Raw genomic sequence first — 22,212 nt, forward strand, 5'->3', positions numbered from 1 at the left:
ATAAGAAAAACAAAACAAAACAAGCCCCACTGCCTTTTTGGGGGGAACTTTGGGTCAGTCAGCCAGACCTACTCTCCTTCCTTTGACCTTGTATTGCAAATCTTATCTCTTGCCGTGGTTTTCCCAAACGGCTTGCACAAACAAAAACAAACAACAACCACCGCTCCCCTTCTGCCCCCCAGGCCCACAGAAGTGAAAACCCCGAAAGGTCCAGACCTTAGTGAAAGTCACACGACGCGCAGCCAGTTCTAGCCAGCGTCAGGGGAGGAGCGGGGAGAAGCCGCGGAGGCGGGGCGGCGGGCGGAGGCGCGGGCGCGGGAGCGAGCAGACACATGCGCGCCGCCGCCGTCGCCGCAGCCCTCAGCTTCCCGGGCTGGAAACCGTAGCGATTGAGCCGCCGCCTCCAGCTCTGCGCAGCCCGCCGCCCCTCCCGCCGTCCGGCGGCTTGCGAGGAAGCGCAGCGGGACTCGGGGCCACCGGGGAAACCTGTGACCCCCCCACGCAGGAGCGGCGGGGCGGGAGACCGGGAGAAGATGGCGACGCCGGGAAGCGAACCCCAAGCTTTCGCGCCCGCCCTCTCGGTAACCGCCCTGCACCCGCATCTCCACCAGCACCACCAGCATCACGGAGGCACCGGCGGCGCGGGCTTCAACCTGCCCTTGAACCGTGGTCTGGAGCGCGCGCTGGAGGAAGCGGCCAACTCTGGGGGCTTGAACCTGAGCGCCAGGAAGCTGAAGGAGTTTCCCAGGACTGCAGCCCCAGGGCACGACCTCTCGGACACGGTTCAGGCAGGTGAGACAGGGCCGGGGCTGCCCACGCGTGTGCGCGGCTGTTCTATCTTCCCGCCGGGCCCGAGTGTGCTGTTAGACTGGCTCGGCTGGAGTGGGTTCTGCTACGCGCATGGTGGTTATAAGGGGACCCGTGACGGTGGTGCAGGAGCGCAGAGATGCGCCCAGGAGCGGTGCCTGGCGCGCGGGGAAGTGGGAGATCACAGGCGACCTCGAGCAAGTCCTGAACATGAACTGGGTCACAGACCTCTCCGTGGAAACATTGTGCGTCCTGGTGGGTGGGGAAGCCCAGACAAAGGTGGCCGGCCCTCAAGCCACTCTTGTTCTCTCCGCGTAGTGTCGCGGCCCCGGCTAGCGCGCCGCGCGACCGTGGCTTGCTGAAGCCGGAGAGGCGGTGCCAGCCTTGGTTCTGCGCCTGTGCGAGCTGAGCCTGGTGGCTGGCTCTCCGCCCACACATTTCGGTTCCCTCCACCAGGCTCCACGGTTCTCACTAACCCGGCCTTTGCGGGGGGGCGGGCGGCGGGGAACCATGGAAGGGAAGAGTGTAGTAGTAAGTAAATGAAAAGTAATTAAAGTAAGCCTGTTTGCCAGTGCGAGCCAGGCAAGTTGTAACTCGCGCCAAAGAGCAGCCGGCTTCTTCAAGTTGTGTCATGTGTTGACATATTTGGGAGATATCTGCTTTCCCTTTGGTTGTCGGAGTTGTGGGAGCGGATCCATAAACAGGAAGGAGGGTGGTGGAAGAGGCTTGGGGCCTTGAGACCCGTTTGCAGATCTGACTTGATTTCTGATCATCCAGTTTCTTTCGTTCCTTGCGGGACGGGTTGTACCTGGGTGAGCAACTAGCGTTTCCCGGGCCCTGGGTGCCCCATTTTTGAGCCACAGCTTAGACTTCACAACTGTCATTGCCTCTTCGGACGTGCATCAGGTCTCTAGGGCTCTGGATTGCTCCACTATGTCAGCTTCCTTTATAAAGGAAGACGAGGGGGCGGGGCCGGGGAACCAGCTGTGGCTTTCAGAGCAGGCTAGGTTTTCCCGTTAATTCCATGAACATTTATTTATCAGGAGGGCCAACGGAAGATTTAGATGCAGTTCTGAACTCATTGGAGGCCAGAAGCACTTCTCTGGGGTTCATTCACTAAACGGTGATATTTGGATTTAAGGATTATTTGGAATGGGCAAGCGGAGGGGGGAAATTCCAGAACTTACTTTTTAACAGCTGGAGAGGCTCTCTTGATAGGACCTCATAGTTATAGCTTCTCAAATAGACGTTATTCTCAGAGTCGCCAGAATCATTAACCTCAAAAAAAAAAAAAAAAAAAAAAAGTCACCCTGCACTCTCCTTTCTTCCATAGTTAGAATAGTTGTGAACTGCAGAAAGTAGAGCCAGCACTTGCAATACTAACGTTTGTGCACTTCAGTAGAAGGCTTAGGTTTATCCAACACTTGAGTAATTGCTGACGGGTAAAGATGGCATGTGTGTTAGGTTGGTGTTTCTTTTGAGAATACCATTGCTTTAAAAGTGTGTGTGTGTGTATGTGTGTCCATGTCCATCTTTCAGTGACAGCCCCCATGAGCTTATAGAAGGTCTTTCCTGTTCTTTCTGGTTGTGTAAGGTGGCTGTTGCAGGTGTTTAATCAGGACTTTGACATATATTTATTGCCCCTAAGGTTCCTAACTAGTTAAAATCAAGAGGTTTCTTAATTTTATTTGTTTATATTTACAATATTATTTTGGGGGTAGAAGAGGCAAAAGAATTCCAGATACTCAGGATAGAAACAGGTGGATCACAGTTTGAAGCCCTGCCTGTACACAAAGATGTAGCTACTTAAAACAATATAATAAAGGGGGGTGTGTGGGAAGGTAGCCAAAGAGTCAGTTGCTTTATGTAAGATTAAACTAAGGATTGCTTTCTTTGACTCGGGTCAAAAGGTGAGCGTAAACACACCATTCCTCTCTGTTCTCCAGAAATACTTAGGCCTGGACGTGAGGCCTGTACCTGTGGTCCTAGCACTTGGAGGCCCATCTGGACTTACTAGTGAATTCTAGGCCAGCCTGGGTTACAGGGTGAGGCCCTGACTCGTTCACTCCTCCTGTTTGCACGCCCCCAAGCCCCTCATAGGGTATATTTAATTGGGCATGACTTGTTAGAGTAACAAAGCAACGTGAGGACATTCAGTGGGTGGTGTTGACATTTCCTGCACTCGAGGAGTTCAGGGAGTTGACGAGTGTTTGGGAGTAATAAATCTCAGACAGATAGTGGTTTCTCCTGGGCTCCCGCAGAATATCTAAGGGTGGCATGTGACGGCCTTTAAGACCTTTCCATAAATTTTTTCTAGGTAGTGGGGATTAGAGAAAGCCTTTTTTCTCTGTTATGTGTCACAGGCCGTTTGTTTTGTGTCTTGTAGAAAGTAGCTTTTCCAGTGGCGGACAGCACCTCACGCTTGGGCAACGTGGCACAACTGAGCAGAGATGTAAAAGTCACAGATGAGTGGCCCTGAGCTGCTCAGTAGAGGTCTAGGCCCTTGTCACCCAAATGCGTGCACTTCAATCCTACAAAACAAACAAAACCAAACCCAAAACCAAACCAAAAGGAACAAAAAGCCTCCGCGCTTGCTTTGAGACTGTTCATTCACCTCAGTTTCAATGGAAACAGGATTTGGTGTGCTGTGGCAGGCAGTCTGCAAGTGTGCTTTTTGAGAAGTGGACAGGGACAGGGATGCAGGTGTTACTGCCCTAGCCCGGATTCGAACTGATGTGGGCATGGTACCTACTTGGCTAACTGTGAAGTGCTTTGTTTCAGGAGCGCAGCTGGAGATTCATTACCAGGTAGAGCAACCTGGAGAGAAGCCAGGCAGCCCGCTCAGAACCACACCCTTACCGAGACACGGACCAGGGATTTGAATCCTTAAGGCTCTCTAGTGTTCCTGTTGAGGGCGATAGTGGAGAGGGGTAGAATTTGGGGGTGCATTCCATAGCTATTCACCCCTTTACCCATCCCTATGAAGTTTCCACTCTGGTTTGAGGAAGGAGATTAAACAAAACAAAACAGTTTATCTTTCAAGATGAGTAAGAGGGATTTTTTGGATGCATGCAATATCTCTGTTTTCTAAACACATGGGCTGGTCCACATGGCCTTGAGGTTGCTCATAACGAGTACATAATGACCCATTATAAGTATGAACGGAAGCACAGAACTGCATTGAGGAGAAGAAATATACAAAGGCGTGTCAGAGAAGCACGCCCATTCCTTCTAGTGTCAGATTAGATGGAGGAGATCAAAAGGGTGTTTGTATGACTCAGTAAAGTGCGTTGAAAAGAAAAGACACCTATGAGTGGCTGGTGCATAAGGCTCTAGACAATAAAAAGATAAAACCCTTGTGCAGGACTTTGGAAATTGGTATTGGTTAAACCAGGCCTGGTGGCGCGTGCCTGTAATCCCAGCATTTGAAGGGTTCAGGAAGGTTAGGAGTTTAGGGTCATCCATCAATATATAGTGAGCTTGAGGTCCGTCTGAGCTACGTGAGACCATGCCTTAAAAAAAAAAAAATTCGCTGTGAGTTCGAGGCCAGCCTGGTCTACAAAGTGAGTCCAGGACAGCCAAGGCCAACACAGAGAGACCCTGTCTCAAAAACCAAAAAAAAAAAAAAAAAAAAAAACCAAACAAAAAAACCCAAACAAGGTCAGTATTGTAACTGGGTGGCGGAATGTGTCATTCTCAGTGTCTTCCCAAGACAGGATGGGAAATGGACAGCTTGTCTGGCCATGTGGCATAAATACTTACTGAGGCTGGACCTGATGGAACAGGCCTGTGATCCCAGCTACTCAGGACTGAGACAGGTGAATCACAGCTTCAAGGCTTGCCTGACTACAGAGTGTGTTCAGAGCCAGTCCAGGGGAATTTAGGAAGAGCTTATCTCAAAACTGAAAGTAAAAACAAGGGCTTGGCCTGTCACTAGGTGCTAGAGTACTTCCAGCACATTTGAGACACTAGGTTGAATGATTCAGGGCCTGGGGCCTTCTAGGCAAGTGCTCTACCCATTGTGCGACCCTGTTACCCCTCCCCCCTGCACCCCTCCCCCTCCACTGCCCCCCATCCTTCCCCGCAATGTGTGTTTTTGTGTTTGAGTGAGGGGAGTGGAGCTGCAGAGTGTAAGGCATGAAAAGACAAGTATAGAAGGTTCAGGAAGCCCCCGAGCTCTACAGGGTGAGTGAGTGTCCAGACAGTACCAGGCCCTGTGTGCAGCCTTCAGAGTAGGAAAGGCTTCTGTGGTAGAGGTGGAGTGTCCTGCAGGGCCTTGCAGGGTGGATGTGGGTAGACATGACCACATGCATTCTGTGGTTGGAAAGATGAATCCAGGATGGGGAGGGAGAACCTGTCATTAAAAGAAGAGAGGGTACTTAGGCCTGTCCCCTGGTGTGTCTGTCCTCTCACCCCATCCTACCTTACAGGGTAGGCGACAGAGCCTAGGGCTCTTATGATCTATCTGTTGTTTGAGGGGGTCGGGCTGTCATTCTCACCTGCCTGACCCTGCTTCAGCATCTATGAAGGCTTTAGACCTGGGGGCAAGCTTATCTGCAGCTGAGTGACGTCCCCTACCCCACCCCCACCCCGTAGCCACAGAGTGCTTGATATGAGTGTATTTTAGCTCCTTGGAATCCACAGAGAACTTGATAATGAAATCTGGTTTTGATAACATGCTCTGTTCCGTAGTAACTTGGGCCCTGAAGACTTCTCTCTCTCTCTCTCTCTCTCTCTCTCTCTCTCTCTCTCTCTCTCTCTCTCTCTCTCTCTCTCTCTCTCTCTCTCTCTCTCACACACACACACACACACAGTGAAGCATTTGAAACCACCTTTTCTTTTTCTTCTCTTTTGGTTTTTAAAGGCAGGATTTGTCTATGTGGCCCTGGCTGTCCTGGAACTCATTCTGTAGACCAGGCTGGCCTCAAACTCAGATCCACTGGCCTCTGCCTTCCCTTCTGGGTACGCATACGCATATGCCACTAGGCCAGGTCACATGTGACTCGCAGGAAAGCCAGAGCTACAGAGAAAAACCCTATCTCCCCCTCCAACACCCCACCACTACCTACAAAAACAAACAAACATTTGTGTTCTTCCATGGATGTATCTAGTTATAAGTTGCTTTTCTGCCACTGAATAGATTTGTTGGTTATCGATGACATCTTTTAGTCACTTACATTTTTTATTTTTAATAGTTTTTAGGGAATTTTATACATGTGTATAATGTTTTTAGGTTCACCCCATTACTTTCTCCTTGTCCCTCTGCCTGAGCCCCCTCTTCCCAGTGAGCCCCCCTTTTGATTCCGTGACTTCTTGTGGGTGACCCCTGAATTTAATTAGCGTTGATCAGTGGCTAACAGCCACTGTTAAGTTGTCCATGTTTAATACTCCCCTGTGCTCATGTAGTCATCGTAATGTTTGCTCATTGTATGTAGTTTGACTATATGTCTATTCAGGAACCACTAGCTCTACCCGTTCCCTTCTTTTTCATATTTTCTTCTGCTGATGATTAATTTCTTCCCTGTCAAGGCACAGAGCACTTCTGCTCTTGGAGCTATTAAAGCACTGTGATTCAGGACACTTGGGGGATCTGAATCATGTCCAGATGTGCTGTCCCCTGTGGCGTAGTGTGGCATGGTGTGGCATGGCCCAGATGCGCTGTCCCCTGTGGTGTGGCGTGGTGTGGCCCAGATGCACTGTTCCCCTGTGGCGTGGCGTGGCGTGGCCCAGATGTACTGTCCCCTATGGCGTGGTATGGCGTGACCCAGATGCGCTGTTCCCTTGTGGCGTGGCCCAGATGCGCTGTTCTCCTGTGGCATGGTGTGGTGTGGCCCAGTGGTTCCTACCAGTGTGCATGTTAGATTGATTTATTGAAAAGCCAGCAGCGTACACATGCTTCCAAAATAATAACAAACAAATACAGACTGGGAATCTAGTTCTCTATCAGAGAGCAGTCCAAAGCTGTTGATCTCATTTGGAACTGAGTCTTTTCGGTGATTCCGTGAGTCCTGGTAACATTTCAGTTTTTGTGGGTTCTTCTTAGGCCAAAATTTGCTTCATGTCCAGCCACTGAACACTTTTAATTTTAAATGTTGACTTAGACTTTTTCTAAGTTGCAAAGTTTTCTACATTGCTGGTGAGTCATTCTGTATTTAATGGCTGTATAGATGCCTTTTGGAGTTCGTTTCTTTTCCTTTCTGAGGCCTCTCTGTCCTTAACTCAGTTAAAACTGTCTTGTGTCACCCCCACGCCCCCCTCTAGTCCTTTCTATCCCCATTCCTTTTCCCCCCATATCTATCAAGAGTCTTTTATATAAAATCCTTAGGTAAGCCTGAGCTGGAGCAATGTTTACTTCCTGTTCCTATTTCTTTTGTCCACTCCCCCACCCCCCATGTGCCTCTGCCGAGATTCAGTGAATTAAATGGCAGAAGTGGTTACGAAGGCATCAGTCAGGAACCAACACTCGAGCTGTTCACACATTTGGAAAATTGTATTTAATTTTTAGAGAGACGTTAGCCTTGGGGTAGGCACCTGACGAGCTCTCCCTGATCATGTCAGTTGTTGGGTTTTGAGTGAGTCTGTGTTAACTGCCCTGGCTGAGTTATAGAGTTATTATAGATTATAAAAGTTTTAATAGCTGACTGGTCTCACACATCTGTTATCAGGGGTTCAGGGCCAGCCTAGGCCCTGGAATGAGGCCCTGTCTGAAAAACACAGAAACAAGAATTTAAGTCTGTAAGTTGTAAAACCTAACTATATTTCCATAGCTTGAGTACTTTGTTTAGTGAGATAGCACAGCTTGTGGGAAGCCTAGCTTCTCTCAGTTACTACTGTTGCATTGCATAAAAGCTGTTTAGTGTGTGTGTTCATGTGTGCATGCATGTGTGCGTGCGTGCGTGCATGTATGTGTGTGCATGTGCATGCACGTGGAGGCCAGAGGCTGCTGCTGCTGTGTTTTCCTCTGTAGCTCTTTACCTTTCCAGGCAGGGTCTCTCACTGAGCCTGAGCTCATCCAGTGGCCAATGAGCTGCAGGAATCTGACTCCCATCTCCACCTTATTGTGCCAGGCTTTTAAGTGGGTGAGTAGGTATTGGGGATCCGAGCTCCTGTCCTCACGCTTGCATGACAGGCACTTTACTGACTGAGCCATCTCCTCAACTCCAAAGTTCTTTTTTTTCCTTGTTTTTTTTTTTTTTTTCCGAGACAAGGTTTCTCTGTACAGTAGTCCTGGTTGTCCTGGACTCTTTGTACACCAGGCTGGCCTCGAACTCAGAGATCCACCTGCCTCTGCTTCCCTGGTGCTGGAATTAAAGGCGTGCGGCACCAGGCCCCCGCTTCCAAAGTTTATTTTTGTGCCAGAACTTTCCTATGATTTTTTTTTTAAAGCGGTGAGAATTGTTCAGCAAAATAAAAACAACCAAACAAAAACAGACTGCAAGAAAGAAAAGAAAACTAGAAGTCAGACTTAGTTTAGGAAAACTGGGTCTATCAGAGTAGACCAAAGCAGGAAGCACAGCTGTGCTGTTCTTCCTCTTATTTCAAGTGTGCAGGGGCCTGCTTCTGCACACTGGAGTGAGAGAGAGTGTGCCTGGAAACCATGAGGTATTGGAGAAGAAAGTGAGATGGTGTACGTGAACAGAAAGTGGATAGTTATGAGCACTGGACTTCTTGCTTTTGCATGTCTCAGTATCTGTAGAGAAGGGAAATGTGTTGTAATTATTTTCTGTATTTTGTACACATGTGAGTCTTTTGCCTGGATATATGCCTGTGCACCACGTGTGCGCCTGGTGCCCGTGGAGGTCAGGAAGTGGGGAGGGGGGGGGTTGGATCTTAGAACCGTCGTTAGAGATGATCGTGAGCCTCCATATGGATTCTGGGAAATGAATTCTCATGGGCTCATGGGTCCTCTGCAAGAACAAGTGTTCCTAACTACTGAGCCGGGAAATGCAGTTTTGAATAGAGTTCTGTGCGTTTGCTGTTTGCCTCAGCTGTGTACTCCTAAACTGGTTAAAATAAGGAAGGAATCGACCTGGGGTGGAGGAGGGGCGCAAAGACAAAAGAAATCAGAATAACAGTGTTGATTTTCATAGCAAAATTTTTTCTCCCTCCCTCCCTCCCTCCCTCTGTCCCTTTCTTCCATCTTTCTTTCCCTTCTTTCTGTCTTTCTTTTTCTTTTCTTTTTTTCTTTTTTCTTTTTTTTTTCTTGAGACAGGGTTTCTCTATGTAGCCCTGGCTGTCCTGGACTCACTTTGTAGACCAGGCTGTCCTCGAACTAACTCACAGTGATCTGCCTGCCCCTGCCTCCCGAGTGCTGAGATTAAAGGCGGGTGCCACCATGCCCGGCCTCTTCCTTTCTTTCTTAAGACAGGGCCTTCTTACTTAGCTTGGGCCAGCCTAGAACTTTCTATATAGCCTTGGACTTTCTATGCGGCCTTCAACAGTGTTCCCTCTGCTTTCCGTTTCCCACTTTTTTTCCCCTTTAAGTAGAAATTAATTGCTTTGCTATCACTGTGATTTTGGCATGGGCAGGTGAGCTTGCTTGACTTGAAGCCAACACACTGCACTTGGTCCATTGGAAGGAGGGCTCTTCCTTCTCCCCCAGATCCCTGCCCCCACCCCCCCTACCTGCTGCATGGGCCCCACCAGAGAGCATGCTATGAATGGGGCGGGAGCCGCTCGAAGAGCTCTGGCCTCCTGTGCCCGCTTTTTAAACTCTCCAGCTTCCTGAGTGGCCTTGCATTTGATGGCAGATCCCTGGGCACTCTGCATTCGCTATGTCATGTGCTCCATTGATAACTCTGACGTGTTTTTGGCGTTTGTCTGGTATGGTGTGTCATGCGGCTTCAGTATTCCTGACCTGGGGCAGCGGTCTAGCTTACTTCTGATTTAACCCGCTTGAGCTCTGCAGGCAACAGTGACAATTTGTAGTTGGACTGTCAATAGATGGCCTGTCTTGCCTCTTCTAGACCGTGTTCATCTTGGCTTTTCTGCATCTTCGGTCACATGTCCCCACTCTACACTGCGCCTCGGAATTCTGCATATCCAGTTCATACTCTATGCAGTCACCGGCCTGTCCACAGCAAGCTGCCTTCCTGACAGTCTCGTCTTCAGCATCTCAGACTAGAGCTATTTGTGCTGTTTCCTTGTGCTTTTTTGTACTTCATTATTTTCTTCTTTGTGTCTAGTAGCCTTGCCTCACAGTGACTTGACTTCCATGGTTCTTGTTACTTGTGGTCAGCTGTTGTCCTGAGTATCAAATGGAAAATTCTAGAAGTAAACAGAGCCATACGTTTTAAGTTGTGTGCTGTTCTGGGTGCTATGATGCGATGAAGCCCCCTTCTACTTCATCCTGGCTGGGATGTGCCTAATGTTTCTATGCTCTGTATGCTACCCATGTTACTCACCTAGGAGTCTTTTTGATGATCTAATCAGCTGATACAGTATAGCAGTCTTGTGTTCAGGTGCCCCCCCCCCCCAGTGTAGCAGTGCGACTCACGGCAGGGACCTTCCTCACTCTGCTCACTTTGTCCGTCAGATGTGGGCATTGTGTCATCTTATATCAGCATTAGAAAGGTGAGTATAGTATAGAGGATATTGCATTCTGTGTGTGTGTGTGTGTGTGTGTGTGTGTGTGTGTGTGTGTGGTGTGTGTGTGTTGAGGTAGAGAGACATTGCCTGAAGGAATGAGGCGGAAGCTACGTCTTTTGGTAAGGTGCTCATCAAGACTCAGGTCCGACTCCTAGATCTTAGGTTATAAAGAGCCAGGTAGGGTGGTGTTCTCAATCCCAGCTCTGGGGAGGCAAAGACAGTTGGGTCCCCGAGCTCTCTGGCCAGCCAGACCAGCCTATGTGGTGAGTTCTAGGCCAACGAGTGTGTCTTTAAAAGGGGGGAGGGGAGATGGAGCAGAGGTTGTCCTCTGGCCTCAGCATGTGCAAGCACACACATACACACGCGCACAGAACGTTTGTACATACCCCATAAAAAGAAAGACCCCATTTGTTACGGTGTTTTGATTTTATTAGTTATTGTTTGTTTTTTTAAAAATAATTGTCTTATTCCTAATTATGTGTATTTGTGTCTGTGTTTGGGTAAGTGCATGTAAGTTCAAGTGCCCAAGGAGGCCAGAAGAAGGCATTGTTACAAGAGGTCGTGAGCCTGATGTGGGAGCTGGGGACCAACTTTGGGCCCTCTGCAAGAATAGCAAGTGCTCTTAACTGTGGAACCGCCTCTCTAGCCCCTATTAGTTACTGACTTTTATGTCCCACTGTGCCGCGGTTGGAAATTACACTTTAGCATAGGCATGCGTTGACAGGAAGAACAGTCTATCTACAGAGTTGAGTACTGGCTGGGTTTTCAACACCCACCATGGACCTTGGACTGTTTCCCTCCCAGAAAAAAAAAAGGGGGGGGGGGAAGTGCTCTGCTTTCCCCAGGTTTATGGTCCTTCCTCCTGCACTGGCTCATGAGAGAGGCTAGACGGGGACCTTCCTGATTGTGTGTGTGTGTGTGTGTGTGTGTGTGTGTGTGTGTGTGTGTGTATGTGTATGTGTATGTGTGTGTGTTCCTTACAGGCCCAGAACCGGAACAGTGAGAGAAAACTCCAGTGCTTATCTGACTTAGACTCTGCACTTTCATCTGTTATCCTGGATCTCCCATGAGGTCGCTCTGCCGTCTGTTCTGTCCTGTTGTCCCTGCCTGCCCCTCCCCCCGCCCCAGCTTCATACATACATCTGTACGTCAAATGACTCATAAGCGATTCTGTTCTGGAAGAGGTGGATGAACATTTTATTGAATCAAGTAGCAGATGAAGAAACTGGTAAACAAAATGTGCTTGTGGAGACTCGTGTCTGATTTTTAGATCTTACGTTAGAATAAGTTGGGTAGGGTGTCGTTCTTAACTGGTAAATAAATCTGGGTGTGGTGCCGCATGCCTGTAATTTCAGCACTCAGGAGTTGGAGCCTAGCTTGGGCTACATTGCATGGCTCAGGCCAGCCCAAGTATATAATGAGACCCTTTAGCTAAAGAGAAGTCAAACAGCAAATTCTTGTCTAGCTTGGGGTGGCGGGGAGAGCGGGGAGAGGAAGGGAACCCTTATTCATTCACTGGTGGTGGGAATGTAAATTAACTGTAGCCACTATGGAAATTATTGTGGAGGTTCCAAAACAAAACAAAACAACAACAAAACACACACACACACACACACACACACACACACACACACCACACACACCACACACACACACACACACACACACACACACTAAGGAATAGGGACCTGGGGAGATGGCTCAGTGGTTAAGAGCACTTACTGCTCCTGCAGAAGACATGGGTTTGGTTCCCAGCATTCCATGGTGGCTCACAGCTGTCTGTAATTTCAGTCCCAGGGTATCCAACTCCTCTTCTGATCTCTGTAGGCTCCTGCATGCATGTGGTACACATATGTATACTCAGGCACAGCCACATACACATGTGCTATATAAAAATAACGTTAAAAAAAAAAAACCCATGAAGTGGAACTAGCTTGGATCCACCTGCACCGCTCTCGGATTTACACTTCAAGGAGTTCACGCCAGTGTACAGCAGAGACACCTGCGCACCTGTGCCTATTGCAGTACTGTTCATGATAGCCAAGTTCCGAATCAGCCTAGATGTCCAACTGATAGATTAAAAAACATGACAGATCGGCACAGTGCTGCCATGCTCAGCCACCAAGAACAAATGTCATGTGCAAGAAAATGGATGGAACTGGAGATCACGTTTAGCAAAATAAATCAGTCTAAAACAGATGATATTGCTTGTTTTTTTCTCATATCCAGAATCTAGGCTTAAAAAAAAAAGGATTTCAGAGTAGGGGGGCCTGTTTGAGAAAGGGGAGGGAGCCGGAGTGAGGGTCAAGGACCAGCAGAGGAAAATAGGGGTTTAAACAAGATCAAGCACATAATGTACATATATGATAATGTGGTGATGCTCAATATTTTGTACAGTGAATATATATTAATAAAAGAAATGAATAAATAAAAACTAGTCGGTTTATGGTGTGTGTGCGCATGTGCCAGAGGTCTATATTGGGTGTCTTCAGTCTTACTAAACAATTTATTAAAATATTCTTTTTTTTTTAATTTAAAATTTTCTTTTCTAGATTTAAAAGTCTTATGTGTTTGAGTGTTTTGTCCCCATGTGTCTGTGCAACATATGTGTACCTTGCTAGAAGAGGGTGTCAGATTCACTGGAATTGGAGTTACGGATGGTCATGAGCTACTTTGTGGGTACTGGGAATTGAACTTTGGTCCTTTGTAAAAACAAAGTGCTCCTAACTGCTGGGCCATCTCTCCAGCCCTAAAACTTTATTATAAAGGACTTGCAAATGAAAAACATCACACTCAGGGTTAGGCTACAGGCAGCTTCAGGGATCTGTCTTCCCCAGCATTTGCAATAGGACCAGAAGCTTTGGTTCTCTGCTTTTATCCTGGTGCCAGGGATCCTCAGGTCTTCCTGGTTGCATGCTTGGCACTTTACCAACTAAACCATCTCCCCAGCCCTAATCAATAGTTTTGGATACCTAGTATATATAGGGAGGGATGGATTTTTAAAAATATTTTATTTTATTTTTAATGTTTTATTATATATATTAAAAAGAAATGTATTTTTTGTCTTTTTCATAGACTCTGGTGAAGATTAAAGAAGTCATGCATTTGCAAGTACTTTACATATTTAAGTATTCTTAGTAACAAGTGTTAACTTGCTGATAAAGATGTTAAGCCCTTAGCTAGAGGGGCTACCGTCAGGAGAGCTCAGTGGTTGATTTTCTTTAGTTTCTAAGACTTGAGTCAAGGTCTTTAATGCTGAAAGCTTTGTCTCCTTGGCCAGATAAATCCTGACCATCGCTTTTTTTTACCTCTGAGTCTGGGCTAATATCACCTACTAGAGCTGTTCTGAGAGTGGTTATCCTGAACTGTGGTGATGCCAGATACTGTGTCAATATGTGTTCTTTGTCAACTGCTTGCTTTAAGCAGGGGTGGGGCTTAGTCGCCCTGGCCACACCTTTCTCTCTTCTTCTGAAGAGGTTGTGTACACACCTAGAAACCCCTTCATGTCTGTCATTAACGCTGAGGACAGTGGGTCCCAGAGGATTCTCTCATTTGGCCAGGGTCACGTAGCAAAAGTGGTGGGTGCCTGAGCTAACTTAGCCCCTGCGTTAAATTGCTGTTGCTGCGGGATCGGGAGGCCACACGGGACGGAGGGCAGCCTTCTGCCCCTCTGTGAAGGTCTCAGTTCATACTTGGCTAGACTAACCTTGTGACAGGCCCCATAGCGATCTGGAAGTGCTCAGAAATCTCGAGTGACATCTGGCCCAAAGCTGGGAGAATGACACGAGACCAACAGTAGTTATGGATTAATAATAAGCATGTCAGTTCAGGGTTTTACGGCCTGTGGTTTGCGGGACTCGCATGGGCCCCTTGTGAATGGGATTTCAAGCACTTAGCAGTCTTGTTTTGGGCAGCCCTGGTTCACAAACTGTAGGCCACCATGTTCTTTTCGTAGCAACCTTTGTGATTTAGACTCTGCTCCTCCAGGTTCCCTGTGAAAACAGTGATTTTTTAATTTTTTATTTTATTTTATTTTTTTTGGTTTTTCGAGACAGGGTCTCTCTGTGTTAGCCTTGGCTGTCCTGGACTCACTTTGTAGACCAGGCTGGCCTCGAACTCACAGCGATCCGCCCACCTCTGCCTCCCGAGTGCTGGGATTAAAGCCGTGTGCCACCACGCCTGGCTGATTTTTTTAGTTCTCTTAACTCAGATGCAAGTTTTTGTGTTAATGGTGAATTCCTTATTTTTTTTTAAGACAGGGTTTCTCTGTATAGCCTTGGCTATCCTGGACTCGCTTTGTAGACCAGGCTGGCCTCAAACTCACAGAGATCCATCTGCCTGCCTCTGGCTCCCTGAGGGCTGGGATTGCAGGTGTGCGCCACTGTGGCTCTTTTTTCTTGGGTATAAATATATATGAAAGAGAAAGGGGGGGGGGAAGTGTGTGTGTTTGTGTGTCCATGTGTGTGCAGGTGTGCATGCCTGTATGGAGGACAGATGTCAACCTTGAGTGTGCTTCCTCAGGACCTGTTGTCATCTTTTTTTTTTTTTTTTTTAAGGCATGTTCTCTTTCTGTCTTGGAGCTCAACAGTTAGGCTAGACTATATAGCCAGTGAACTCCAAGTTTCCTCCTGTCTCCACCCTCCTGAACACTAGGGTGATAAACTGGCCCCTGGCTTTTTATGTGGTTCTGAGGGGTGAGCTCTGGTCCACATGTTTGCCTGACATACACTTACTGACTCATTATTTCTTCTGGGTCTCGTAGCCACATTTAGAAGCGATACCCTGAGTCCCGAGACATGGCCTTCGACCTGTAAAGCAGGTTCCTGCCTCTGGAAAGTGGCTCTTTTTTTCTCCAGCCATCCCCGGTTTGTGCTGTAGGGTCTCTGTCTCCTCCCCTTGCTGGGCTCCTTGGTCAGTGGGCCTAAGCTGGGTGTTCCTCCACTGGTGTGGGCAGCAAAGACTGCCTCAAGTCAGGGTGCCTTGATTGGGCTCTCACACCCAGAGAGATAGAAGCTGTCCTAGATTTACACACTTCTCCTATTTAATTATTCATTTGTAATGCAGGTCTCACTGACCAGTACAGAATCCTTTAAAGTCACTATACTCTCAGGGGCTTGGATTGCAGGTATGTGCTACCATGTCTTACAAATTATGAACTTTAGAACTAGAGGGAAGTTATTCAATGCCTTTAAAAGTGATATTTGTAATTTGTTAAAAGCGAAAGTGCTGGCTGGGAGTGGTGGTGTACACTTTTAATCCCAGCACTCAGGAGGGGGAGGTAGGCAGATCCCTGAATTCCAGGGCAGCCTGTTCTACAAAGCAAGTTCCAGGTCAGCCAGGCTACACAGAAAAACTTGTCTTGAACAAAACAAAACAAAACAAACAAAAAAGATCAAAAGAAAAAGAAAGAAAGAAAGAAAAAGAAAACAGAGAGGGCTGGAGAGATAGCTCGGTGGATAAGAGCACCTTCCACTCTTCCGAAGGATGTAGGTTCAATTCCCAGCACCCACATGGCAGCTCACAACTGTCTGTAACTCCCGTTCCAAGGGACCTGACACCCTCACACCAGTGCACATAAATTAAAGTTCAAAAAATTATTGAAAAAGAAAAGTAAAACAAAAATGCCCCTTCCTGCTTGGGTCCTGTGTAGATTCACAAGGGGACACACTAGAGCTCAGCAGATTTGCCTTAGGATGGGTGACCAACAGGAGTTTAGGTCCCATGGGGACAAGTGGCTCAGTTTTCATCAATCAAGACAGTGCTTGTAAAGTGCCAGCCTGTCATTGGCATGGTGCCCGATGGCTCAAGCTACTAGGAATTCATCCAGCTCCAAATGGCATCATAGCACCTCATTTCCTGTGCCTCAGTTTCCTCAGTGTAAAGGGAGCATGCTGATCCTCTGGGTTCTTGTGAAGAGCAAATGGCCCCGTGTGTGTATGTGTGTGTGTTGTGTAGATCAACACTAGGCACAGAATTTGCCATTATGAGGCATTTGTAGAGAAGATACTCAGTCTTACAAGGCACGGAAAGATGAGCTTCCTAGAAATATTGTGACATTAACAAAGCGATCTTAATACTAAAAGGGCGGGTGTGTGAGCTGGCAGTGCATGGAGGTGGTGTTTCTACTCTCCTGACAGACTTGGGAAGGTGGAAGTAGGTGGTAGTGTTACAAATGCAGGCGAGACAGATGGTGAAGTGTTTTTCCTGGATTACACTGCTACTCTGGTACAGTCAGAACCACATTTTCTTGGCTTTTATGTGCACACGCCCCCCCCCCCCCTTTTCAGTCCTCAGCTTGTCGGTGGCCTTCGGTCTGATTTGACAAAAGGTGTCCTGAGGGAGTTGAGGGAGTTGATGATGGTGAAGAGTGAGCTCTGGGTTCTGTGCATGTGGGCTGCATTTCCTGAGCCATATGGTCTCTCGATGAGCAGGATCCTGCATCCATCTCTTCTGCCCGGCAGACTAAGGCCGGACTGAGGCTGGACTGAGGCTGGACTGAGGATGGACTGAGGCCGGACTGAGGCCGGACTGAGGATGGACTGAGGCCGGACTGAGGATGGACTGAGGATGAACTGAGGCCGGACTGAGGCCGGACTGAGGATGGACTGAGGCCGGACTGAGGCCGGACTGAGGCCGGACTGCGGATGGACTGCGGATGGACTGAGGCCGGACTGAGGATGAACTGAGGATGGACTGAGGATGGACTGAGGCTGGACTGAGGATGAACTGAGGATGGACTGAGGCCGGACTGAGGATGAACTGAGGATGGACTGAGGCCGGACTGAGGATGAACTGAGGATGGACTGAGGCTGGACTGAGGATGGACTGAGGCCAGACTGAGGCTGGACTGAGGCCGGACTGCGGATGGACTGAGGCCGGACTGAGGATGAACTGAGGATGGACTGAGGCCGGACTGAGGATGAACTGAGGATGGACTGAGGCCGGACTGAGGATGGACTGAGGCCAGACTGAGGATGGACTGCGGATGGACTGAGGCCAGACTGAGGATGGACTGCGGATGGACTGCGGATGGACTGAGGATGGACTGAGGCCGGACTGCGGATGGACTGCGGATGGACTGAGGCCGGACTGAGGATGAACTGAGGATGGACTGAGGCTGGACTGAGGATGGACTGAGGATGGACTGAGGCCAGACTGAGGCTGGACTGAGGCCGGACTGCGGATGGACTGAGGCCGGACTGAGGATGAACTGAGGATGGACTGAGGCCGGACTGAGGATGAACTGAGGATGGACTGAGGCCGGACTGAGGATGGACTGAGGCCAGACTGAGGATGGACTGCGGATGGACTGAGGCCAGACTGAGGATGGACTGCGGATGGACTGCGGATGGACTGAGGATGGACTGAGGCCGGACTGCGGATGGACTGAGGATGGACTGAGGCCGGACTGAGAATGGACTGAGGATGGACTGAGGATGGACTGAGGATGGACTGAGGCCGGACTGCGGATGGACTGAGGATGGACTGAGGCCGGACTGAGAATGGACTGAGGATGGACTGAGGATGGACTGAGAATGGACTGAGGATGGACTGAGGATGGACTGAGGCCGGAGTAAGGCCGGACTGAGACCGGACTGAGGCCGGAGTCTGGGAGTATTTGGCTGACGTCAGTATCGAGACTCAACCCTGTCTCTTCTTAATGTTTTGCCTTTTGTGTTGAACTTTAGACAAAAGCCATTTCAGTAACCACTCCCTGAAGATTGAGTTAAGGAAAGGTAAGGGGGCCACTTGGTGTTAAGCAGTGTCACTTGTGTGGGTTCAGGACCCTTAGCCTGTTTCTCACTTGGTTCCCAGGTCGCCCTTGAGAAACCCAGCATCTTTGTTTCTGAGAAGAGGAACTCAGGTGGTCCAGGTACATTGTGAGCAAGAGAAGGTGGTACCCACCGAGGCCTCAGCTCTTGAAGAAGCCAAAGAGTATCCTCTGCTTTGGCATCACTGGAGGAATGGATGAGAGGGAGACATTGCTCATGAGACTCAAAGTCAGGGCATTGTGACAGATGAGCCTTTGAGTAGTAGAGTGCTGGAGGCCATCCCAGACTGTGATTCCTAATCCATGTGACTTCCTGTTCCCATCTGAAGCAGTGTGCAGAGGACCGGGTACAAGCTTGGAGAGTACAGCCATAGCCTTCTCCTGTGTGTCATCCCACTATCAACTCCTTTTGTAAGAAAAGAATTCTAAAGGAAGTAACTTGTTATTATTATTTTTTTTAAAAAGAAAGATATGTATTAAAAGCTTCCAAGTATAATGGCTTGACACAGTCATTTAATAAAGGAGGAAATAATAAAAATGTAGATACACATTTATTATTTGCTTGGGTATAAACGTTTCCTACTAGACTGTATAAGCTGTAACTCAGTTGTTCCTTTTTTTTTGTTTGTTTGTTTTTTTCGAGACTAGGTCTCTCTGCGTAGCCTTGGCTGTCCTGGACTCCTTTGTAGACCAGGCTGGCCTCGAACTCACAGCGATCCATCAGCCTCTGCCTCCCAAGTGCTGGGATTAAAGGCGTGCGCCACCACGCCCGGCTTCAGTTGTTCCTTTTATTGTCATCTTACTAGACTTTAAATGTCTCTAATGAGAAATGGGGCAAGTATCATTTTGGTCAGAGACCAAGAAGTTCAAGACCCAGAGCATGACAAGTGACAAATACCTATTTTCTGAAAGCTGTCTTCCTCTCTGCCTCCCTCCCTCCTTCCCTCCCTCCTTCCCTCCCTCCCTCCCTCTGCCACCTTGCTAAAAGCTGTCTTTCTAGGTAACAAGAATCATTGATTTGATTTGTGCATTTTATTATTTGGTGCATCACTTGGTTGCATTATAATCCTGTCAGTTTGAAGCCAGGCCTGGTGCGGTAGGCCTGTAGTTTCAGCCACTGGGGAGGTTGAGACAGTGGTGGGGGTGGGGGTGGGGCAAGTAGAAGATTCATGGCCAACCTAGGAAGACCCTGTCACAATATAGAAAGTAATAAAAAAAGTAGGGGGTGTGGCTCAGTGATACTCCTTAGTATGTGTGGCTCAGTCCACAGTACTGCCCTAAAGAGAGAAGGAAACCTTCTAAGTGAGCCAGAGTGCTAACAGGCATGAACCTCTGGGGCCTGATCCCCAGCACTGCAGAACCCTAACTTTTTGTTGGTTTGCTATTTGAATCTAACTTGAAGAAAGGGAGGCATCTTTCTCTCTGCATAGTTTCTTCAAAGCAGTGGGTGGTAACCTCAGTGTGCAGTTTAAAGTAGTTGCGTGTGTGTGTGTGTGTGTGTGTGTGTGTGTGTGTGTGTGTGTGTGATTACGTGGGTGCGTGAGCAAGCCTGAATAAATCTAAATTAATTGTAGTTTTAGCTGTGGTTCAGGTAAGGCTTCCTGGTAACTGTGTATACTTTCACAGATATTCCTTCCCAGAGCCCATTAGAGATCATCCATCCCCTCAGACAGTTGATAGCCAGTTGAAAGTCTATTCTAGCTGGCCTGGACTACACTCAGTCAGGTATTCAGACCCAAGTGTAGCCTGGAGCCTTTAGACCAAGGTGCTTTTAAAGGTAAAACCCACCCCCTGCAGTCTGGCTCAGCAGCTACTGGAGGAGAGGGGGTGGGGGTTAGGGTCCTGCACAAGCGAGCAGTTTATAGAAGCTGGGGCATCTTGACCTCAGGTCTTAGAAGGGAGTTGGCTACTTTTCTATGGGATTCTCCATCAGGGGAGCAAATTCTAGTCACAGCTGAAGTGGCTTTAGCAAGGCCAGAAGACGGAGGAACCTCTCCTCGCTGTCTTGCCCGGTCACAGCACTATGCTACACAGTTATGAGTCGGAATGTGCTGAAATAGGACCTGTTTTATGAAACTCAGTTGGCAGCTGTGAAGACTCACTGACTGCTTTCCTGAAGTGGTGTGCTAACAAAGACCCGAGAGCTCCCCTCCCACAGTGGCAGTTTTCAGGTCACCCACGTGCTTGTTGGAGCCCTTCATGCCCGTCTCTGAGGAGAGCTAGTGACAATGGTAGTGTATCCGGTCAGTGTTCATAGTCAGGCAGCCCTGATCTTCCTGAAGTGGCTTTATGGGTTCCCCATATTTTCTGTGGTGACTCTGGGTCTCAGACTTCTTCTCTCCTTGGGTAGACAGCTTGTAATCTTGGTGTGTGTGTATGCGCGTGCCCTTCCAACGCCTTTGAATATTTTCACTTTTGCTCAGTCTTTCGCTTTCTGAGAGAACATCTGGCCACATCATCAGAGGTACCTCAGGGGATGCTCATGAGTCAGGTTGACTGGGTGATTGGCATGTAACGTTTGCTTGGCCTAGGTACTAATAAAACCCTCTTAAACACATAGAACATGGCACATAGTAGACATCCTCTTTAAGAGTTTTCCCCCCCCCCATTTATTTATTGATGTGTATATGTGTGATGTGCATACACCATGGTGCAGATGGAGAGGTCCAGCAGGAATCACTTCTGTCCTATCATGTGGGTCTGGGGCAGGGAGTTGAGGGGTAGGGATCAAGCTAAGCTAAGCATCCTTACCTGATGAGTCACCTTGCCTGCGTGACACTCTTTCAAGCATCCTTTGGAATGGACAAAAGGAAGTGACTTTTCCGTATCTGCTAGCTAAATGAAAATTGAGGATGTGACTGCTCCTAGGTATGGTGGAGGAGAAGGTTTATTGTGGATGTGAGGGGGGAAAAAACATCTGGAGGCATCTGGAAGGGTCCAGACTGAACCGGGCCATTAGAAGGGAAGGGGGGGGCAGTGATGTAGAGAGGGGAAGCAGGAGCTGAGAGGCCAGGAGACCGAGTTACCAAGAGACCGGGAGCCTAAATGGCTGAGGTTATAGGGATTAGAGGAAAGAAGGGCATCTGGTCCCCTGGGCTGGAGAGTTAGGGTGAAGGGTGGGGCGAGAGGTGCCGGGAGGAGCCACAGGTGCTGAGCTAGACTGTCCCAGGTTTCTCTGAGACCTGCAACACACCATGTTAAATCAGTGAGTGTATCCCGGTCATCTCTGCCAGCTGCCGGGGACTGCTGGCCTTTGAAGGGACTAACAATACTTGGCTGGGTTTTCTCTTTCACTCCATGCCAAGAAATCCTTTTGATGAGGTGTTTGATGAGGTTGTTACTAATTTTGACTAGCAAAATATAGCATTATTTTTTTAAAAAAATATGAGATATATCGAAAGGAATATATAGTCAGGTAGACACGATGTAAGTAAGGCAGATATAGGGAGGAAAGAGACTCAGAGCCTGCTAAGGGGGTGGGGCCTTGGAAGGGGCAGGAATGAGGAAGCAGTTGGGCCTTTGCTTTTACTGTTGTTCTCGAGGAGAGGTATACTCACACAGTCCACCGAGGCATTGAACTTGTGATCTTCCTGCCTCAGCCTGGCACGTGCTAGGATTACAGGCATGTACCCCCATGTCCACTAAGAGAATGCTTGTATTGATGGAAACATTGAGGATACAGGTGAATACATTTGTCAGCCCTCCACACACTTAGAATGGGTTCGTTTTACTATATGGAAGCCATGTCTTCCTGAAGTAGACTAAAGCCGCACCCAAGCGTGTGCTCTCTCCCCACATAGAGAGTGGCTCATTGTCGTACGTTCTCCGCCCTCTGCCCCTTGCTGCTGCCCAGCTGAAAACTGTCTTACAGTAGAACAGCTGGAGCTTCGCCAGTGAACCGCTGCCTACCTTGCAAGGATGGCTTTTCTGCTCTTATTTTCTTACTTTAAGGTAGCTTGTCAACACTTATCTCCGTGAAATATTTTAATTCTGTTCATAAGTGTTTAATTATCTGTTGTGTTCAAAACAACAGATGAACAAAAACA

At 48.3% G+C, this 22,212-nt stretch overlaps 1 protein-coding gene across 4 annotated transcripts in view; it reads left to right on the top strand.

Annotated features, from left to right (window-relative positions):
• Window positions 1-290: 290 nt before the first annotated feature.
• Window positions 291-22,212, top strand: part of LRCH1 (leucine rich repeats and calponin homology domain containing 1) — a 181,462-nt gene continuing 159,540 nt past the window's right edge. For 2 of the 4 annotated variants that reach the window (XM_084766977.1, XM_084766978.1), the window contains exon 1: window positions 293-792. In XM_084766977.1, coding sequence (XP_084623103.1) covers window positions 534-792 — 259 coding nt within the window. In that variant the 5' untranslated portion in view covers window positions 293-533. Of the gene's footprint in view, window positions 793-22,212 lie in introns of all 4 variants that reach the window. The other 2 variants (XM_084766976.1, XM_084766979.1) reach the window with 2 other exon arrangements.

Source organism: Acomys minous (assembly GCF_964271855.1).
Source record: "Acomys minous genome assembly, chromosome: 18".
Classification (NCBI taxonomy): domain Eukaryota; kingdom Metazoa; phylum Chordata; class Mammalia; order Rodentia; family Muridae; genus Acomys; species Acomys minous.